The sequence below is a fragment of the Zeugodacus cucurbitae genome, chromosome 4, assembly GCF_028554725.1.
Source record: "Zeugodacus cucurbitae isolate PBARC_wt_2022May chromosome 4, idZeuCucr1.2, whole genome shotgun sequence".
Classification (NCBI taxonomy): domain Eukaryota; kingdom Metazoa; phylum Arthropoda; class Insecta; order Diptera; family Tephritidae; genus Zeugodacus; species Zeugodacus cucurbitae.
Window position 1 is genome coordinate 4,199,881 of NC_071669.1, and position 14,703 is coordinate 4,214,583.

Genomic DNA, 14,703 nt, shown 5'->3' on the forward strand with positions numbered 1-14,703 from the left:
TCCTCATTTTACTACATATCTTCACGAATTTTGGTGTGAGTTATAGTTCATAAAAATAATTTAATCTCCGAAAAAAATGTTCAGATCGGTTCACTATAGCATATAGCTGCCATACAAACTGAACGATCGGAACCAAGGGCTTGTATGGAAAACTTCCGCATTTTACTACATATCTTCACGAAATTTGGTGCGAGTTATTGTTCATAGAAATAATTTAATCTCCGAAAAAATTGTTCAGATCGGTTCACTATATCATATAGCTGCCATACAAACTGAACGATCGGAATGAAGGGCTTGTATGGAAAACGTCCGCATTTTACTACACATCTTCACGAAATTTGGTGTGAGTTATTGTTCTTAGAAATAATTTAATCTCCGAAAAATTTTTTCAGATCGGTTCACTATAGCATATAGCTGCCATACAAACTGAACGATCGCAATCAAGGGCTTGTATGGAAAACTTCCGCATTTTACTACATATCTGCACGAATTTTGGTGTGAGTTATTCTTCATAGAAATAATTTAATCTCCGAAAAAATTGTGCAGATCGGTTCACTATAGCATATAGCTGTCATACAAACTGAACGATCGGAACCAAGGGCTTGTATGGAAAACTTCCGCATTTTACTACATATCTTCACGAAATTTGGTGTGAGTTATTGTTCATAGAAATAATTTAATCTCCGAAAAAATTGTTCAGATCGGTGCACTATAGCATATAGCTGCCATACAAACTGAACGATCGGAATGAAGGGCTTGTATGGAAAACTTCCGCATTTTACTATATATCTTCACGAAATTTGGTGTGAGTTACTGTTCATAGAAATAATTTAATCTCCGAAAAAATTGTTCAGATCGGTGCACTATAGCATATAGCTGCCATACAAACTGAACGATCGGAATCAAGGGCTTGTATGGAAAATGTTCGCATTTGACGTGGTATCTTCACGAAATTTGACATGGATTACTGCTTAAGGTAATAATATAATCTCAGAAGAAATTGTTCAGATCGGTTAACTATATAACCCTAATGTTTCTAGCAAACAACCCGGCTAAAAAGAATTAGTAAAATGTTTTCTTTTTTTACTTACTTTTTCTTACGTCTTTAGATTTGCTTAAACACATAGTTACCAAAAGAAATGCACCTGTGAAGGGTATATTAGCTTCGGTACAGCCGAAGTTAACGTTTTTTCAATTTTTGTTTTTTTTTATTGTTTTTATATTTTCTCTTCTTCTTGCTGTTAGTTTTCTCATACTAAGCTGCGTTATTATGCCCCTCCTGGCGGCGCCACCAAAAAGCATATGCAAATTGTTTGAATTTCGTCCTGACCAACGTGCCACACACTGCCACCCTACCGCCACTTAACTGCACAATAGTTGTGTGGTAGCCACTGCTCACACTCCGCAACGGAAATGCAAGACAAGCATGTGTTTAGTTGTTGACTTCCGCTTTTGGATCGAGGGATTTGTAGCGCTTGTTCTCTTCCCTTCAAAAATTTTTGCATTTTCTATTTCAAACAACAACATTTGACTAACATTTACTTTATTTTATTTTATTTCCATTTTTGTTGTCGCTTTTTCGAACTTGAATTGCCACAAGGATAACATGTCCTTAGGGCCAATATGCAGCAAGTGTTAGTAAACGCTGCAGATTTGCACATGTTTACTTGTTGGCCAGCGGCTAAATAAATAGCATAAAAATGGAAATAAAATAAAGGAAATGTGTGAGAAAAAAACATTGCAAAGGACATTTAATAGCCTCAGCGCTTGTTTTAGCAAAATAAATTCAACCATACGCTCCACAAGACGACTATCGGCCTGCCTATCTGTGGCGCGCATAAATCACGCTGCGGATCGTCGGCTCGTAAGCAGGAATTTGCGTTATTGCTTAGTACAGGGCGACATACCAACTACAATATAAGAAGACATTATTTGGCTACAACAAGGCTAGCAGCTCAGCTCAGTGAATTAAATTAGTTTATTAAGGCAGACGAATTGCTTTTGTTACACGGATATATCTTGATTATAATTTCAAATACAACAAAGATGTGTTGCAGCGCTTACATGTTGGGTGCTTGTTAGTGACACAACAAAAAAAAATTAAAAAAATATTGAAAAGGACAAGCTTAATCCTTGTAACACGAAATTTCTCACACACAACTCAATTTACAGCACTTTGACTCAAAATCCTCTCTTCGTACTCACACCAATATTCATACGCACTCAAAGCAAGCACTACCTGTTATTGCTATTAACTTAACAGTTATGTATTTACCGTTATAAAGCGCCTAAAACTCACTCACCTCTACCGTTAAACCAACTCACGCTCTCACTTGCGCCTCATTTGGGCGCTAATGCACCTCGAACTCAGCATACTACGAGTTTAACATTACAGCTAAGCCGCTCACCCCTAACCACTCTCCCTACAACACTCAGTTCACTCCCTTCCCTCTTTCCCCTCTCTACAAAGCCCTTACAATGCATTTTCGTGTAGTAATTTCATGTTACTCAACTGCATTTGCCTTGCCGCCTGTCATTGTCGCTTCTCCACTCTACATGAGCACTACTTCCATTACCAATGCTACTACTACAGTAACAGCCCTACTGTGGCAGCCACTTGTTTTCATTTTCATGTTTTCTTTGAATTTTGTCACATGTTGTGTTTATTTTCAATTAGGGATTAAAATATTTTCACTGCTAACCCGCCTTCTCTCAAACTGTTTGGTTGTCAAATGCTGCAGTGTGGCACTTATGTTTGTCTAAAAATGAAATTTGAATCCTTTTCTGCGACAACCTGATTATGTTATTCATACCCAATTGTACTATTACCACTCCTGTTCATGTACTAGAGGTAAAAGCAATCATGTTTTAACACAATAAATTATAAAATCTGCAATTCACATTTGTATGAGTGTATATAAGAGACTGATGCGGTAGATTACTGAGTACTACTTGAATATTGAATTGAGTGCATAATTTGAGTGTAGTGGTGAAGAAGAGTTTAAAATTTATTTACGGGAATAAAATTATTGAATTTCTGACAGCAATAATTCTTCATAAATTCGAAGTATAAAGATGTTAGGGAAGAACACTAATCTCTAATCTAATGTTACTTTAGGTTGAGATGGATTTTCTTTTCTATAATATAATGTAATAAGCTTATCCTTTTACAAGACTATTCACGTCAACGTTTCCAAAGATATGATTACACACCTATCTAAAGTAGGGCGGCAATACAAGCCCGATTTTACACTCTAATGTTGATGATATTACGCTCTAAGCTAGTTAGGGATTATCTAAAATCTTTATGAATAATTTTCAACCACTATCCGTGTGTGGGGACCCGATCAACGCGGAATACCTGGAAACTGTAGGGCGCACCAGCTTGCAAGAGAGTGAACCTTAGCAATATTGATGGCGAAGTGGAAGCGGGTGGTCTCTTAGAGAGGTTCAACTCGCCGCAATTATTGTTGAGCTTATTGGACATTGACATGACAGACTTAAGATGCCAAATGCTGTTTGGAGGAAGACAAAAACGAATCATTCAAGCACTTCCTCCTTCAATGCCTAGCATTCGCCAAACTAAGGCTAAAATACATAGGTAAGCTCACCTTCAGCGAACCTATCGAATTAACTGGAATTGACATAACAGGGCTTAAGAACTATACAATAGAGTGCAAGCGATTTGTTCAATCGTGAGGAGTCGTTTTGATCCGTACATAGTTACAAAGCATAGTTGAAGTTGGCTAAGTCTGATTCTCTACAGTCGTGGAGACCAATCCCTTGACCTAACCTTCTCAAGTCAATGCTTATAAATATTATTACCCTTGCTTAGTCAGACCTTTTTTGATAACAATGAAATACTAAGACTATGATATCCGACGATTTCAATATAAATAAAACTTTATTATAGTTTCAGTAATTTGTCATTATTAATTGGAAAAACCCATTTTATTCACAATAAAAATACTTTTTAAATTCGGTTCCCGAAATTTCACAGTTAAAACCTCTCAAAACACCAGATTGTTTGATCCAAAAGGCCAGAAAACTCATAACGGTGGCACTATCAATCAATATTTTTAAGGAAGACTGATAATAAATCAAGCTTTTTAGTAGACCCTATTTAGAAAACAAATAAAGTAACTATAATGAAGAGTAGTGCCTAGTACGTAGATAAGTCTATCGCAGATTCATTACCAAACGATGGACCAAAAGTAATTGAATAGGGAATTCGAGGTTACCCTTGCTTCGGTTTTGCGATATTTAATATATCTAGTTTTAGGAGTAGTGTAGCCAAAAAATATGAAACAAGAAATATAATAAGATAAATATCTGAAGATCTTCGATTATTGTCTACTTTCAAACTAAAAATCAATATCTAAAATTATGGATGGAATACGTAGTAAGAGTAAACTAAAAGGATTCCTCCAACAAAGAAAGGGTTCACAACTGAATCTAATAGTCCTATCCCCTCATTGTATAAGACATACTACCAACAGACTCCCCGACTGCCTCCTACTGAGTACAACAACCGCGTGCTAGTTTTTTATAAACGAAATACGATCACTTCACCCTAACTTATGATAATTTCCTAAAAATGTCATAAACAATTTTATGACTTTCAGATTACGCATTGCGATTATTAATCTATAGAAGGTGCTTTCTCGGCTACTTCTAGACTTCTCGGTGCCGTCTTTCAAAGCATGTCATTTATCAAAATACGAGCGTAAACTAGTAAAAATTCAGACGCTTCGACTGTCGTAAAATTTGATGGATAGCGACGAGTTGATATATACGATTTTAGATATAACGGGTGATTTTTTTGAGGTTAGGATTTTCATGCATTAGTATTTGACAGATCACGTGGGATTTCAGACATGGTGTCAAAGAGAAAGATGCTCAGTATGCTTTGACATTTCATCATGAATAGACTTACTAACGAGCAACGCTTGCAAATCATTGAATTTTATTACCAAAATCAGTGTTCGGTTCGAAATGTGTTTCGCGCTTTACGTCCGATTTATGGTCTACATAATCGACCAAGTGAGCAAACAATTAATGCGATTGTGACCAAGTTTCGCACTCAGTTTACTTTATTGGACATTAAACCAACCACACGAATGCGTACAGTGCGTACAGAAGAGAATATTGCGTCTGTTTCTGAGAGTGTGGCTGAAGACCGTGAAATGTCGATTCGTCGCCGTTCGCAGCAATTGGGTTTGTGTTATTCGACCACATGGAAGATTTTACGCAAAGATCTTGGTGTAAAACCGTATAAAATACAGCTCGTGCAAGAACTGAAGCCGAACGATCTGCCACAACGTCGAATTTTCAGTGAATGGGCCCTAGAAAAGTTGGCAGAAAATCCGCTTTTTTATCGACAAATTTTGTTCAGCGATGAGGCTCATTTCTGGTTGAATGGCTACGTAAATAAGCAAAATTGCCGCATTTGGGGTGAAGAGCAACCAGAAGCCGTTCAAGAACTGCCCATGCATCCCGAAAAATGCACTGTTTGGTGTGGTTTGTACGCTGGTGGAATCATTGGACCGTATTTTTTCAAAGATGCTGTTGGACGCAACGTTACGGTGAATGGCGATCGCTATCGTTCGATGCTAACAAACTTTTTGTTGCCAAAAATGGAAGAACTGAACTTGGTTGACATGTGGTTTCAACAAGATGGCGCTACATGCCACACAGCTCGCGATTCTATGGCCATTTTGAGGGAAAACTTCGGAGAACAATTCATCTCAAGAAATGGACCCGTAAGTTGGCCACCAAGATCATGCGATTTAACGCCTTTAGACTATTTTTTGTGGGGCTACGTCAAGTCTAAAGTCTACAGAAATAAGCCAGCAACTATTCCAGCTTTGGAAGACAACATTTCCGAAGAAATTCGGGCTATTCCGGCCGAAATGCTCGAAAAAGTTGCCCAAAATTGGACTTTTCGAATGGACCACCTAAGACGCAGCCGCGGTCAACATTTAAATGAAATTATCTTCAAAAAGTAAATGTCATGAACCAATCTAACGTTTCAAATAAAGAACCGATGAGATTTTGCAAATTTTATGCGTTTTTTTTTTAAAAAAAGTTATCAAGCTCTTAAAAAATCACCCTTTATATGTATTCCAATATGTATATTTAGGTAAAAGCTGACAACATTTTGTTTTGTATGCCAAAATTGTTTATCGAAAATTATAAATTCAACAACAATTTAGTAAATTTTTATAACATAAACATTTATTGTTTTAAACTCAAAACAGATTTTTTATGTAATTATGCAGTTCATAAGCTTCAGTGCACAAAAAATATTTACCAACCACAGTGTGTCATAAAAGTGTGAAAGTAACAAGTGTGGCATGCAAAATAAGAGACAGAGTGTTTTTTTGGGAGCTCGTGGATCATGACACTGCTGTAGGTCTTACATAATTTTTTGAGCCAATTTTTATACTCTCGCAACAAAAGTTGCTAAGAGAGTATTATAGTTTTGTTCACATAAAACTAGACGAGTTAGATATAGGGTAACTATATAAAAATGATCAGGGCGAAAACCGAAAACACATAAAGTGTCATAACTAAGCGATAAATAAAGTTATAAAAGTAAAATTTGGAACAAAGGATCGCACTAGTAAGGGGCATATTTGGCTATGGTTTTTTTTGGGAAATGGGCGTGACCCCGCCCCCAAATAGGTTTTTTGTATATAACTCGCAAACCAATCAAGCTATATAAACCAAACTTTCTGCAGTCGGTTCTCTTACGTACCCCACCACACACCATGAAAATAGTTGAAATCGAATAATAACCACGCCCACCTCCCATACAAAGGTTAGGTTGAAAATTACAAAAAGTGGATTAACTCACTAACGAAAAACGTCGGATACACTAAATACTAAAAGAAATAGCAGAAAGAAGCTTCATTCAGATTTTTTTACAAAATGAAAAATGGGCGTGGCATCGCCCACTTATGGGTCAAAAACCATATTTCAATGAAAATCGGTATATAATATTTTCTTGACACCCTGACAACACGGTTAAAAAATGAGCGAAATCGGTTCACAACCACGACTACTTTCCTTATAACTCAATTTTGAATTCCATCTGAATCCTTCACTTTATAATATATACATAAGGAACCAATGAAGACAGCGAAATAAAATTTTACAAAAATAGTATATATGATCTGTGGTATCACTTGTGAAAAAATTGTTGAAAACGGACTATAACTTTTCAAGGCCCCAGATGTCGAACATGTTGAACTCAGGGCCTAACGTTAAATTTTAACCGAAAATATGGGTAAATCTCTCAGATAATTTAATGTAATTCAGAGGAAATTGTTTACTTCCAACAGTGTGTCTCTGTTCCAAAAATTATTAAAATCGGGTCATAACATAACCTAGCTCCCATATACCTTGGGCTTTATTCCGCATATATTTATTGGTTAATATGTGATATATCTTAGCAAAATTAAGTGAGCGCATAGTATTGGATATAGTGTACCTTGCTGGTGAAATTGAATGAAATCGGTTCAGTAATTACCTCATACCTCCTATCTATATATGACGATTTTCGTTATTCCATTAAACTTTATGCCGAATTTATGGGTAAATTTGTGCGTTATCTTAATAAAATTTCTTCAATAAATTGCGAGAGTATAAAATGTTCGGTTGCACCTTAACTTAGCCTTTCCTTACTAGTTTTTTATATATTTTTTCTTCAAGTCATGCTAAATTGTAAATTTAGCACTAAGATAGTTCCAAAATTGTTTTCTAATCTTAATCTATATTAAAATACATCATATTCCAATCATATAATGCCTTGTCACTTGTCATATGAAGTGTGACTGCTGTCATTGATTCGCTGTCAGCGAGTATACTCACTCAGCGAACTATACGGAAATGTCAATTTACGACAATTGTATCAATCAAAGTCAGTTTCGAATGAAATTTGCAATTTTATTTGCATTCAGTATTTTTACTTCCTTTCGTAGCAGGTTTCTCTTCAGTAGTTCAAGTGGGTTTTCCCCCAACTTATTGGGTTTCTAACGCCGTGATTTCACTTGCACCTTCTTTGCTAAGCTTTTTTCCGCCAGCTGCAGAAATTAATATGCGTTTCTTTATCTGAAAATCGACAGCTTGCGAATTTCTAATATTCGCAACCCCTCTTCAGCATTATTGTTGCTCCTCTGCATGCCTTAAGTGTCAATGAGTAAAATGCTTAGCTATTGTTGTTGTTGTGTGCTACAATGCTTGATTTATGGTAACGCGCAGTTGAAGGATTTGTCGCGCTACTGTCAATATGAACTGACAACCAAATTGATGAACAACTTTTTTTTTTGAACGCAATTAAGCGGCGTGCGCTCGCTGAGGGTGATCCGGGTTGCTCAAGCAATTTATGCAGATTTTAATTTTTTATTTGATTTTTTTTATATCTTTTTCGGCGATTTTTTGCTTGTACGCCAACACCTCATAATCCACACCCTGCGCGTTAAAATTCAGTCAACATTTAAGCGCAAAATATAAATATTATTGTCCATACATAAGTGATTCCCTTGAATAATAATCACAATTTGAATTTATTTATGAAAAACACAAAACAAAATTCCATTAAAATATTTTTTGATACTTTTTTATTATTTATTCTTTCAAACTTTTTATGTGCATTTTTACGGTGTTTCTACATACTTGCTGATTTAACAATTTAATGCTAAAGACCAAATTACCACAGCAATTATACAAGCACTTCCAACTTTATGATTTGCCACTTGCAGTCGTAAAACCAAACAAAAAAACCTTCTTTCCACTTTATAGCCTAGCCTTCACCGTAGTACACATGGTTATATACATATTTATTTTTATTCTTTATGCTTCCAACATCGCTTTTAACCCATTTTCGGCAGCAATGCCAAGAGGCCCGGCTTAACATTGCTGACATCTTGCACGGTACCTTCGCCGACTATGTGATCGTTGATGATCATCTCGCGATTCTTGCTGGCGTCCACGTGATAAGCGGAGAAATTAATTTCGAAATCGACTTCGGGCAGCGTGGCGAATGAAACGTCCTCGGGATACCAGAACCGATGTATGAAATATTCACCCTGAAATTTACGTGAACGTTTAGTTGGTGTGTGTAGTGAATAGTGACCCTGAAAAATATATTTGCAAAGAGAAAAGAGAGAGAGAGAAAACGATAGCGCAAGTAAACTACGGCTGACCTAAATAACAAATTTTTTATTGAAAATACAGTAGATATACTTAAAAAGTCAGGTATTCAAAGAAAATCCATAATCATATGGGCACTAAATAACTTCAAAACAGACCCCTAGAAGTCCCAGAATAAAATCCTAGAATATTTACTTAGCGGTATATTTTGGACTCAGCAGTATGTTAGGGTCTTCCCGAGAGTCTTCTGATGGTCGTGTATTTTTAGAAGTTTTAAGTAGTATTTTAAACAAAACTTTCAAGAAAAGTTGAGACCTAACACGTTATAATCATCAAACTCATTAAAAGATCTATGTCTATACGATCATCCAGGAAGCAATGGTTTCAAAAGCTTTCTTTCCAATGAAGCGTGGAAATGGGACTGGTTTGCAAGGACCTTAAACTTTAAAATATATCAAATTCTATTGAATAATTCGAGGGTTTCATTTTCCTTAACATCGTCCACTTAAAATAATTCAGTTAGAATTTACCACCCGCGTTCCGAAACATCGATCTCTGGACTTAAATCGTCATACCAATGTTAAATGTATAAAGACAAGACTTTTACGAGCATCGAGAATGCACAGAAACACATGTTTAGGAAAAATACCATATATAAAATAGAGCCAATACTAGGAAAAGAGACGAACCTGTGTTCTTTTATCAAAGCCTCATCCTCAATCAGAGCTGTTACAAAACCAAAATGTTTAATCTTACCTTCACCACCGGACACTTCTCAAGCAGATTTCCATATTCCTTCATATATGTGTGTATGAGGGAACCGATCGGAGAGATATTACGCCAATTAAGTATGCGACATAAATTCACTGTCGAATTAGTCGTGAAGAAATAGGTGGGATCTTTCTTCTGAACAATACGAATATGGGTATTTAGATCAACGTCGTTGAGTTCCTAAGGACAAAGAAATTTAATGAGAATATAATATATTGATAAAGATAGAGAGGGAGAGATATATAGAATAGAGATAGAGATAGAGATAGAAATAGAGATAGAGATAGAGATAGAGATAGAGATAGAGATAGAGATAGAGATAGAGATAGAGATAGAGATAGAGATAGAGATAGAGATAGAGATAGAGATAGAGATAGAGATAGAGATAGAGATAGAGATAGAGATAGAGATAGAGATAGAGATAGAGATAGAGATAGAGATAAAGATAGAGATAGAGATAGAGATAGGGATAGAGATAGAGATAGAGATAGAGATAGAGATAGAGATAGAGATAGAGATAGAGATAGAGATAGAGATAGAGATAGAGATAGAGATAGAGATAGAGATAGAGATAGAGATAGAGATAGAGATAGAGATAGAGATAGAGATAGAGATAGAGATAGAGATAGAGATAGAGATAGAGATAGAGATAGAGATAGAGATAGAGATAGAGATAGAGATAGAGATAGAGATAGAGATAGAGATAGAGATAGAGATAGAGATAGAGATAGAGATAGAGATAGAGATAGAGATAGAGATAGAGATAGAGATAGAGATAGAGATAGAGATAGAGATAGAGATAGAGATAGAGATAGAGATAGAGATAGAGATAGAGATAGAGATAGAGATAGAGATAGAGATAGAGATAGAGATAGAGATAGAGATAGAGATAGAGATAGAGATAGAGATAGAGATAGAGATAGAGATAGAGATAGAGATAGAGATAGAGATAGAGATAGAGATAGAGATAGAGATAGAGATAGAGATAGAGATAGAGATAGAGATAGAGATAGAAATAGAAATATAGTAGAATATAGTAGAATATAGCGATCGAGATAAATATAGTATTACTCGTAAAATTCGAGATTTAGATTTAGACTAAAATTGAAATAGAAAAAGATAAGGATATATAGAAACAACTTGATACTTATTACTCACAAAAAATATTATAACCTCCAAAATTTCATAAAATGAACATTAAAATACCTTCAGCACATTAAGGGTAAAATTTAGATGTGGATCCTTCGGGTCAAAGGCCAGCTTATGCGACACATATTTCTCATCGCTCCAGGTTTCGCATTTTTTAAAGGTGGGACGCATGACTTTCTGTGGAAAAAAAATAAAAATAAAAAATACAAAAATATTTTTATAAACTTTTCCAGAAGAATTTTTTAAACTACTAGAACCACACTTACCTCCGCCGCCGCCAAACCACAGTAGAGAACAAAAAACAAGTTCAAATAAAATATTTTCATTGTAAGCGCCATTTTAGGAAACTCAAAGCATCTATGTCGTATAGTTTAAACAAGCTCAACTGTTTTGACTACAATAAGCCACAAAGGGCCACATTTTATAGGCTGCTCCCTCGAAGCATTTATCAAGATTCAAAAATTAAAATGTCATTTAATATCGTTGGAAAATTTTAAATTGCGAAAAATTGGCGTTATCACCGGATAGCCATCGCCAGCATTGACGCGTAACGCCCAAATCAAAGCAATTTTCGAAAAAAAATTTTTTTTTTTTTAATTTTTGAGTACACGCGCAAGCAGAGAGGTGGGGGTTAAAATAATGGCGTTTTGAATGATTTTTGATTGTTTTTTAGATTTGCTGCTCCAGTGAAGCATGAAAATTGCAATGACGGCGCGCCATTTTTCGAAATCCGTGTGGCATGCAGCATGTCTTCTACATATTTTATTGTATTTGCTACACAACAATTAAAATTGTCAAACCAAATAATAATTTAAAACAAATTATAAACAAATTTTATTCATTTTTAATATTTTTTTCCCAAAATTGTTCCGCTTCATTGTTTCTACTATTTTATTATTATTTATTATTTTATTTTTATTTCAAAACATTTTTTTTTTGCATTTCGGTGTTCTATTTGCCTTGTGGCCACTGCTAAAGTTCTAGTTTTTCGCCAAATTTGCATCAGTTAAATTTTGCATAGCTATGAAGCTGCCAGCGAACGCGCCTTTGTCATGCAACTTTTTGCAAATTGTTGTTATTGTTGTTGTTGTGTGTACACCAATCGCCTGGGGATGGGTAAGTTGCTGGTTGTTGTTGCTAGTTTTGTGACCATTATTGCTGTTATTTTTCTGCTTCATTTATTAATTTACTCGCCATCTCAATTTAATTATGACATAACATTTTAATTGTCCAAAAGTTTCTGATTGAAATGATTTTGAGAAAACTGATAAACTGGTGAAAATCGCGTTGACGTTGAGTTTATTTCGAAAGTTTGACGGATTTAATGAGCCAAAATAAGTGGACAAATCAGGAAGTGAGGAGCCGGAGTGTGGGATTATCATTGAGGATGAATAGTGTCGAGAGTGAATATTAGAGAAATATATATAACCTCCAAAACGTTTCAATATATAGCGTAGGACTTAGGAAAGTAATTTGAAGATCGGGTCCTACTCGTTTAAACAAGCTCTGGTGGACTAATGAAGTTTTCCGAAAATCTTTCCAATGCCACTTCAAACTGGATCATTGGTAGATGACGGTCCAACCTTCGAAAAGTAGAACTTGACCGAAAAATACGAACCAAAGTCAAATAACAATCCAAATTACCCATTCTAGAAACGTATCAGGATGTTTTCAGATCAATCCGAGTGTATAATGGAACCATCGAAGTCTTCAAATCAGGAAGTTTCTTAGCCGCTGATCGCCTGAGTTGTTTAAGCAATTTTTGAAGTAAAGACTGGTACTGTGGTCCGGAACTCCAAAGTAGAAAAAACCTGGTTTTATCCATATTTTCAGAGGATTTAAAAGGAAATAAGTGATCCTTCTGACAAACAAAGCAATTTACAAGCTTCGTTAGAGGGATATTGAATATCCTTCATAGGCTAACGAAACCAAAATCTTTTATCTCGATTATTACTGACATCTTCAAAAATCAGTGGAGCGGACCCCCATCCATGGAAAAAAAAAAAATTCTGGAACGAAAACGACACAGAAAAGCCGATTCTCCGAGAATTTCGGTCGCTTTATATGGATATTTCCGCAATAATTGACCTTCTTCCTAATCCGCCTCTAAAATTTTCCATCAATTTCAATTGAAAAATATCCCTCTCTCTACTATTACCTTACTACCCTTTATGGCCCAAAGACAGAACCAAAGGATACAAAGCAATCTTTTAGAATTCGATCCCACATTTTGATAGGAAGTTAATCCCGCTCTTTTCATTTTTAATACACTAATCACCTCTTCCTTTCAGCGCTCTTTTAAAGTCATCTTTACCTCTTTCCCTTACACATACAACTCCGATGTGTTGGACGCCAAAGTACAGATCCAGAATAGCACCAGCGATACATACCTCTCAGTTGTCTTGCAAGTCAATGAAGATCTCGATGATGTGTATCTCAAATACGCCATCGCTTTGGAGTTGGAGGAGGGCAACTACACCACGCTTGTCAATCGTTCGGTGAATTTTTGTAAATTTCTCAAACAACATTCAATGGATCCCATACTGCGTATCATTTACGAAGACATGCTCAAGCAGGGTAACTTCATCAAGAAATGTCCGATTGCGAAGGGTCAATACACGGTGCGTGAATACCGCATTGATGAGGAGATGCTGCCTAGTTATGTGCCGGAAGCGAGCTTCTTTGCCGAAATGAAGATGACGAAGTCCAATGGACAGGAGCTCTTTGATGGCAAGCTGTATGGGAAGATCGATAAGTCGAAGGGTTTCAACAATCTGAAAATGTTCAGTCTGGGATAAGTGGAGCTGACTGGCTGTAGGAACGCGAGAGCGTGAGCATGATAGATAATAATCATGTAATATCAGCAAATAAAAATATTCTCAATAAAGTCACGCTTAACAAGAGATCAAACTTATTCTTTCTTCTATTAAAGTTATGTCTAAGTTGATAGCACTTGCCACGCAGATAATCTTGGTCACATACACTGCCGTAGTCATGAAATAGTTGACGGATCTCGGCGCAATGTCATTTATTTGCCTATCCAACGTTGTGTGTATCCAAGTGGGCTGGGCAGCCTGCCTGTCGTCGGTCCTTGGGCGCTGCTGGAGCTTTGGAAATTTGGTGTGCCGCGCGACAACCGCAATACCGCCGTCAACGTCATTGCCGCGCTTTAGTATGCAAAGCAGCTGTCAGCGTGTTTTGTTGCGCTTCCCCGTTGTCCTCCGCGCGTTCGCCACGTTCGACGTAGTTCGCTTGTCACGTGACGACATTGTTCATCATCTGTGAAATTGTGTGCAGTGCGTGCAATGCGTGCAATGGCGGCTTGATGCGGCTTTCCGCGTTCCGCATTCATTCTGCTATTTGCTTTTCTTACAACTTTATAGAAAAAATAGTTTTTGGTTTTCTCTCTTTTATTTTTTTTTCTGGTGTGTTCTGGTGTCACGCTGTCTGCCATTTGCGATTAATTATGACAATTGTGCAAAGCTGATAATGATGATAGGCAGCAGGAACTCACTGCATTTTGAAGTGATTCAACTCCAGTAATATATGACTGGAATGCTAGTTTTCACATTTGTTGACTATGCTTCAGTGGACGTGTTGGAATCCTTTAAGGAGTGGCTGTGTGAC

The 14,703-nt window shown here is 36.3% G+C and overlaps 2 protein-coding genes across 2 annotated transcripts; one reads left to right on the forward strand and one right to left on the reverse strand.

Moving 5' to 3' along the window:
* Positions 1-8,656: 8,656 nt before the first annotated feature.
* Positions 8,657-11,490, reverse strand: LOC105220813 (uncharacterized). Its single transcript, XM_011197334.3, has 4 exons — positions 11,343-11,490; positions 11,134-11,253; positions 9,913-10,107; positions 8,657-9,092 (listed from the first exon to the last, which is right to left on the reverse strand). The coding sequence occupies exons 1-4, from the start codon at positions 11,412-11,414 to the stop codon at positions 8,877-8,879; spliced, it is 603 nt and encodes a 200-aa protein (XP_011195636.2). The 5' UTR covers positions 11,415-11,490; the 3' UTR covers positions 8,657-8,876.
* Positions 11,491-11,916: 426 nt separating this feature from the next.
* On the forward strand, positions 11,917-13,909 carry LOC105210636 (uncharacterized). The gene is made up of 2 exons (XM_029038104.2): positions 11,917-12,192; positions 13,368-13,909. Exons 1-2 carry the CDS (start codon positions 12,100-12,102, stop codon positions 13,872-13,874), a joined length of 600 nt encoding a protein of 199 aa, XP_028893937.1. The 5' UTR covers positions 11,917-12,099; the 3' UTR covers positions 13,875-13,909.
* The last annotated feature ends 794 nt before the right edge of the window (positions 13,910-14,703 follow it).